The 7,865-nt window shown below is 52.0% G+C and overlaps 1 protein-coding gene across 1 annotated transcript; it reads right to left on the reverse strand.

The window, feature by feature from the left end:
- Positions 1-2,710: 2,710 nt before the first annotated feature.
- Positions 2,711-7,055, reverse strand: PCDH8 (protocadherin 8). Its single transcript, XM_051778686.1, has 3 exons — positions 4,562-7,055; positions 4,215-4,425; positions 2,711-3,733 (listed from the first exon to the last, which is right to left on the reverse strand). The coding sequence occupies exons 1-3, from the start codon at positions 6,971-6,973 to the stop codon at positions 3,360-3,362; spliced, it is 2,997 nt and encodes a 998-aa protein (XP_051634646.1). The 5' UTR covers positions 6,974-7,055; the 3' UTR covers positions 2,711-3,359.
- Between the last annotated feature and the right edge of the window lie 810 nt (positions 7,056-7,865).

The raw sequence follows: 7,865 nt of genomic DNA on the forward strand, positions 1-7,865 counted from the left end.
AAGAAGTGCCTGTTTCTCCCCACTGACTGTAAAGGGAGTTGAGGGCGCTTGGCTCCATCATAGGTGACTACCAGAGACTTCTGCAGGAGCAGGCTCAACTCAGTGTTAGTGCTTTTGTGACCTCCGGATGCTGTAGCCAGTTTGGGCCATGGAATTAATGCTGGTTCAGTGAAGGTGTGCTGTCTCCAATCCTGTGTCCCTGCACCCCCTCCTCACCTCTGCCCCCTGAGCCAGGGAAAGGCAGACAGGAGAAGGCAGCTCTTCATGACCACAAGGTTCAGTGGTCACACAGTCCTATCCATCTCACATGATATACAGCTGATGCCACACCATGCTTAGCAAATATATAGAATTTAATTGATAGGCCTGCTGCATTAATTTCTGAAGTATGTTAGCAAAAATCTCAATTATGTTAATCAAAAACTAAAAGAAAAAAACCTAGGACATACACATTGAAATAGCATCAATGGAGCAAATGTTTGATCCAAGGGGCCTTGCCCAGGAGCTAAGCCTTGGGCTCCCCTCTCTGCTCAGCTGCACTTTGAATGATGTGTGCTCTTATCTGATGGAGCTTAGGGATTTCTCTCACCTAATTTTAGGCATCTAAAAGTTAGAGGAGTCTGGGCTACTGCCCTTTCCCCTTATGAGAAAAGAGGATATCAGGAGCTTCAGTGATGCATCTGAAATATCCCCGTTGCCTGGCCAAGCCAAGATGGAAGCTCTCAGAAGATGTCTGTATCTTTCCACTAACCAGAAAAAAAGCAATGGGCTCAGATTTAAATACTGCGTGGCTGAATCCCACATTTTATTGGCAGCATGTAGGACTCTGGAACAGACAGATCAAAGCCCCCAGTGAGACTGCAACTGCTTTCTGCTGAAAGCTGTTTTGGGAATGGGAACAGGTGACTTTATTTTTCTACCATTTCCAGACTGCCTTGCATTGGGGTGGCCCAAAGTCCTGGTTAGGCAGTGGAGAGCATCAGTCTAGTCCCAGAAGCACACAAGCTCTGCTGCCACCAACAGCGCGAATTTGGGACCTCAATACAAAGTGATGAACTGTCCTTCTGATGTGACTACTTCCAGTTGGACTCCTCCAGGAGAGCCTAGGGACCTGCTGTGGAGGTGTTGGTGTATGCAACCCTGGCTTTTGAGCTATGTGAGGGAGAACCAGCTTATCAGACTGCCCTGATTTTTTTTGATGGAGACTAATTGCTTCCCATGCAGACATGCTGCTCTGCATCACTGATGATTAGCCGGCAGGGAGGCTACCAGCTTTCCTTTGCACCACCTTTCAGCTGCAACTTCAGCTCTAAATTTAACTAAGAACACCCTCTTAGTTCATTAGATGTATCATGATTTTTACTAATAGATTTTAGATGAATCTCCAGAAATGCTCACCTGTTTTCCCGACCATAAAAGGTGTATAACAGATGTTGCTTCCTGGTTGAGTCTCGCATCAGCCTGATTTCAATTCCCTTCAAGTACATCCTCTGAAGCTCTCTGCCCACCACAAATCTTCATGCTACGGCTTTTATGAAGCTCCAGTTAAAACTCAGACCCTGTGTACATAAAAACTTGGTCAGGTTCTGCCACTCTTGTTACATTGGCTTGAGAAAGCTGGAAGTTGGGGAAGAAAGGGATTTGCTGTTGGGTAAGGGACATACAGGTGAGATAATGTTTTCTACTTATATTTTGAGACACAAAGCCTAATAGAGCCTTGTTTATGTCTAAAAAGGCTTTATATTTTCTTGGTCAGTCATATTTTATATATATGGACCATAGTAATTAGATATATAATTAAACAATTCACAATAGACCTCAAAAGCTTTGACATGTGCAAATTTTTGGATTATTGATTTGTATAAAATGTGAAATTACATATTCCATGTAAGAAGCAGTTAACCCTTTTGGAAAAGTTCAATCCAATATTAAAACTCCAATAGAAGTGTTAATGCTGGTATAAGTATTTTTTTGAACAGAGGAAGAAATACTTGTACTTCAGTTTGTTTCACTAAATGCTATACCTGATTTCAGCAGAAGGATTTACTGTCTGCTTTTAGCTTGAAACCCCGATAGGAGGGAATTTCAGAGCCCTGTATCATTTAGTTTTCAGGACTGTCATTTCAGGGAGGAACAAAATATGTATCCTAGAAAATCTCCACATAATCAACATTTTTAATTTCTGTTTAATGCACCTTCCTCCTGATGTGTAAATATATGTACACAAAGGCAAGCTCTGTCCTTATCCTTTGGTAAGGCTGCCTTAACAAGAGATAAACATATAAGCACATACCTGTGCAGCCTGACTCAACATCTCAGCAGAACAGAAAGAAAAGTCCATGGGTGGCTGCTGATGCAGAGATATTCGCACAGCATGGACACTTCTGTTGATGAACGGAGCTTCATTTGCTTCCCTAAAATTACACTGCTTCCCACCAATGAAGGATTAAGCTGGCAGAGCTCAGACCAGGCAGTGAAAAGCAAAGGCCAGCTCTGTCACACAACTCTCCCTCCCACTCAGCATTAAAATCTCTAGAGCTAAACGTCCAGTGAGGTATTGTCAGAGATGAAGGAAGGATCAGCAAGACTAACAGTAGCATCATTCATGCTCTTTCCTGCATTGTGCATTTCCCTGCACAAAATACTTCTGTTAACCTGTAGAGACCTCTATGCTCTGAAGCATAAAATCCATGAACAGATCTCTCTGACACATCACAAGACCTTTATTAGTGTTTATCAGTGATACAAATTACAGGAACCAAAGGCAATTAAATAACATTTAAGATGACCACAGACTCAAGAAATACAAGTCACATTTGGCAAGGCAAACTTCTCAGTACACTGGGTTGCTCAGGTTATTATTACACCGTGAAAGAGGAATTTCCCTTACAAGGTTCTACATATTCAGGATAATATTATTAATTATTACTATTGTGTCTTTCAGATAGTTCCTTTGGCAAGAATTCCCATTTTTAAGTATTTATTTTATAAAAATATAACCAATTTTCATTATGTACAAACATTACATTACACAATGTACAGGTTAAAAACACTACAAAAAATGGCAGGCCATGGCTGAACCAAAAGCAAAAACAAAAACCCAATGTAGAAAACATGAAAAGAAATTTAAATACTGCATATTTCATAAAAATTACATTAACTACAAACAATTTTTTTGTTTGCAAATATCAAACAGTACTGATGTGATTGGAAATCTTTCCCAAACAACTTCATTTTTAAGGCACATCTTGCATATTTACACATACAACACCGGATCTGGTCAATAACTTAAAGGCTCTTAGGAGTGACCTAGTTGTGTGCGCACAGGGATGGGTGTACTTGAGGGGGAGCATGTTGGGTTACGCTTTCTCAGTCGTGTCAGTCTGGGGGCCCAGGTATCTAGTTGAGGGGGCTGGGAACAGGGGCACTCCAATCTCCTGAAGGTCGGGGAGCCGTGCAGGGCGTGGAGGGGAGAGGAGAGTGATCGTCCGGTCAAAGTCCCTGTGCAGCACCTTCTCGTAGACGCTCTGAAGCCCTACTGTTTTGGGCAGCTGGGCTTGATAAAAGTTGTCCCTGCGAAGGGGATCCCTGGGCAAGGACGTGCTCTTGCAGAAGGTGGAGAGGGGTGCCGAAGGATGTGGAGAGGGGTGAGGATTGGCTCGGCCACAGGAGGGGCTCCAGCAGCGGTCTGAGTGGCCCAGGATCTTGCACTCAGCCGTGCATGCCCACAGACCTAAAGAGAGACAGAGAGAGAGGAGGAGAAACCCGTTGTTACTGCAGGAATAAATCCACATAATTCATAATCCTCAGAGCTATCAGTCACAGGATGATTCAATGTACTGATGGTAGCAGTGGGGAGGTGATGCTCTACCATACAACAAAAAAACCCCCATGCTTGGGAAGGTTATGTCATTTTGCTAGGGACACTCCTCACAATTCTAACTTAAAGGGAAGCTTTTTGGGGAAGAAAAACACCCAATCCTACAGCACTTCCAGCATCTGCTAATTTGTGCTGGGCTCTCACTGCAGAGAGGAACCAAGATCTAACAGCCTGCTGCAAAGAGATGGGTGGTTTGAGCCGTGCAACGTCACGTTTCCCCTTCCAGCTGCCCTGCCTGATCACTGTGCCCCAAGGATGGGTCCCTCCATCCACCTTCCCATCCACCCATCTGTCTGTCCGAGGGTCCAGCGGGGAGCAGGGGCCGAGCCCTTACCGTTCTGCATGTGTGTGATGAGATCTTTCTTCAGGGCATCTCCGCTGACATCTGAGTCGCTGTCGTTAAAATCACTGTCACCTTTGCCGCTGTCTTTGCCACTGAACTTCTCTGCCTCCCGGCCAGAGATAGTGTTGAAGGAGTGTCCCTTCCAAATGGCCACGGGGGGAGCAGGCTCCTTGTTGTAGCTTGGAGTGGCAGCAAAAGCCTGCTGTTGGGGAGGGAAATTAAAGGAGATGTGAGAGGGGGAGTGGTGAAGGGTAAATCAACATCAACTGCACCTCTGCAATTCACAACCTCCAAGACACCCCCACCCTTTGCCCCACTTCCCTGCAGTGGGTCCTTACCTCCCCACTTTGTCCTCTCAGCCTCTTCTGACCCTCATAGAGGCAAGTGCTGTCACTGCCATTCTCAGTGGTGGAGATCTCTTCAGCAGCAGGAGAAGGGTCAGAGCTGGTGAAAGAGGTTTTGCTGGGAAAGGTTCGTACCTCAAACACATTCCCCCTCTGGCTGCCCTCCTCCTGATGGCCCTTCTCCAGGTGGGAGATGTCTATTTGGTCCTTCAAGGCAACATTGTTTTTGATGTCATTCCCCTTCTTGCGTCTGTTGCAGGTGGTGGCAATGGTGATTATAGCCACCAGGAGGAGAGTGCAGCTGCCTGCCAGGATGATGATCACAATCAGAGGGATGTCCCACTGCAAAGCCTTTCCTTCCCAGGAGCTGGGCTTGGCTAAGTCCTGGATACTGGATGGAGCAGTGGCGGTCACCAGGAAGTTTACTGTGGCAGTTGCAGCCAGGGGGGGTCTGCCATTGTCTGTCACAGTGAGGACGACCTTGAACAGCTGTCCCAGCTCTTCAGAGAGGTCGCCCCTCAGCACGATGTCCCCAGTACTTGGGTTGATGGTGAAAAGTTCCTGCTCAGACTCTTCCAGGAAGGCAAAGGTGAGCTCGGCATTGGCCCCATCATCTGCATCTCGAGCTTTGATCTGGGCCACCAGGGAGTCACGGGAGGTCTTGCTGGACACACTGATTTCCACCGTCCCATTAGTGAGCACTGGGTGGATGATGACGGGAGGGTTGTCATTCTGGTCCACCATCCTCACTTTGACAAGGGTGCTGCTGGAGAGCTGTGGGGATCCACCATCAGTGGCCTGGATCCTCAGGTCCAACTGTTTAAGGATCTCGTAGTTGAATGTCCTGAGGGCATAGATGGCCCCAGTGGCGGGGTCCACCGAGACGTAGGTGGAGATGGGGGCCCCCATGACTTGTGTTTCCAGGAGCCGGTAGGTGACCTTACCGTTGTGGCCAAGATCAGGGTCACGAGCCACCACTGTAGTGATGTAGGCACCTGGGGGGTTGTTCTCTGGTACGGCCACCTCGTAGAGGGGCTTGGCAAAGAGCGGCGCGTTGTCATTCTCGTCGCTCACCCGCACTGTGTACTGGCGGACAGTCTTGAAGGGTGGTGAGCCCAGGTCCTCGGCCACCACAGTGAGGTTGTATTCAGGGATGCGCTCGCGGTCCAGTGCTGCTGTGGTGACGATCATGTAGCTGTCCTCATAGGCGCGCTGCAGGGCGAAGTGGTCGTGGCCGCGGAGGCTGCAGCGCACCTGCCCATTGGTGCCCGAGTCGCGGTCTGAGGCGCTGACGAGGGCCACAAAGCTCTCGCTGGCTGCCGCCTCGCTGACGTAGGCCACGCCAGCGGCACTGGCAGCGCCACGGAGGGCGCTGATGCTGATGCGCGGTGCGTTGTCATTGACGTCAGTGAGACGCACGATGACGGTGCAGGTGGCAGCGCGAGGGCTTGCACCACGGTCCTGGGCACGCACGTCCAGCTCATAGGTGCGGGTGCGCTCATAGTCCACGGTGGCCTCCAGTGTGAGGCGGCCTGAGCGTGGGTCGAGGCGGAAGAGCCGCCGCGCCTCGGGGGGTACCTGGCTACTGAAGGCATAGACCACCTCACCATTGGGGCCCTCATCAGGGTCAGCAGCATCCAGATCGAGCAGTAGGGAGCCGGGTGGTGCATCCTCGGGCAGCTCCACTGTGACTGAGCTCTGGGCAAAGGTTGGACTGTTGTCATTGGCGTCAAGGACACGGACGTGCACGGTGGCTGTGCCCGAGCGCGCTGGACTGCCACCATCCTTGGCCACCAGCTCCAGGGTGTAGGAGGGCTGGCGCTCACGGTCCAGCTCCTGGAGCAGCACCAGGTCCGCACAGCGTGCCCCATCTGCCCGCGTCTGCGCCTCCACACCAAAGTGGCTGTTGAGGGAGACCTGGAAGCTCTGTATGGAGTTGGAGCCCACGTCCTCATCTACAGCCACCTCCAGTGGGAGGCGAGTGCCAGGTGTGGCACTCTCCGACACCTCCAGCGCCATCTGGGCGTGGGGGAAGCGTGGTGAGTTGTCATTGATGTCACGCACCTCCAGCTCCACGTGCACCAGGCGGTAGCGCTCCCTCCAGCAGCTCACCACGTCGAAGGCCAGGACACACTGGGGGGCCTGCCCGCACAGTCGCTCCCGGTCCAGCCCTGCTTCACCGATGCTCAGCTGTCCGTCCTCCTCCCGCACCCGCACCAGCGAACTGTTGCTGAACTGCCTCATCATGCGAAAGCTCATCTCCCCCGGCGCCTTCACGGGCATCTCGTCGGCCAGCGTACCGATCACCGTGCCCGGCGCGCCCTCCTCGTCGGTGCGGTACCTCACCGTCTTGCAGCGGGACAGGGCGAGCAGGCAGGCGGTGGCCAGCAGCCGCAGGGGGCTCATGTCAGCGGCGCAGGGCTCAGCCCGACGGCGCGGCGCGGACGGCTCTGTGCAGTATCGGGGCGCGGCGCTGCGCAGCACCGAAACACCGACACCGCCGTCTGCGCCCCCCGCGCCGCCGCGCGGCCTTTCATAGACGGCGCTATGCAAATGAGAGGGCGGTGGAGCCAATGGGAGGCGGCGCCGCGCGGGCGGCGGGCGGCCCCCGGCGGTGCCCGGGCCGGGCGGGAGCGGGCGCGGGGCGCGCGCCTTTGTTTTCCTTAACTCTCCGGGGTCTGGGGCTTCCCTTTCTCTTTTTTTTTCCTTTTTTTTTTTTTTTTCCTCCCCCCCTCCCGTTTTTATTCCTCATTTTCTCTCTATTTATTTCTTCTTCCCCCCCCCCCCCCTTCCATTCTTCCCCCCGTCTCCGTCTCTGCGCTCTCTCCGTACGCGCGGCAGCGGCGCTGGCGCGGGGAGCACGGCGTACAGTGCGCACTGGGGTTTGTCAGTCCTGCCACAGGTCGGGAAGGTGCCGGGGCATGCAGCGTCATGCCGTGTCGTGGCATGTCGCGGCGTGTCGTGGCATGTCGCGGCGTGCCCTGCGGGCGCGGGCAGCGGTGCGGTGCGGGCGCGCATTAGCGGGGTGCGGGGGGTGGCGGTGGCCGCATTCAGCTGCGCGCCCGGAGTGGCGTGTCACTCGCGTGAGAGCCTGTGATCAGCGCCGTAAGTCGCCTTTCAGGAGGTGTCCCCGCATGCTTTAGTATGCATGTCACCGCCCGGGTTTCTTAAGCCTGGGGCACTAGCAGGCGAGGAGGAAAAAAAGGAAAAAAAAAAAGTTCCAAATAGGATTTAGCATAAGCTTGAGGAGATTTGGAAAGGTTTCAAAGATCAGGCTGTATCAAAGGCTTATGAAGCC

The sequence above is a fragment of the Manacus candei genome, unplaced genomic scaffold (assembly GCF_025592945.1).
Source record: "Manacus candei isolate 608988 ecotype Guabito, Panama unplaced genomic scaffold, ASM2559294v1 h1tg000014l, whole genome shotgun sequence".
Classification (NCBI taxonomy): Eukaryota; Metazoa; Chordata; class Aves; order Passeriformes; family Pipridae; genus Manacus; species Manacus candei.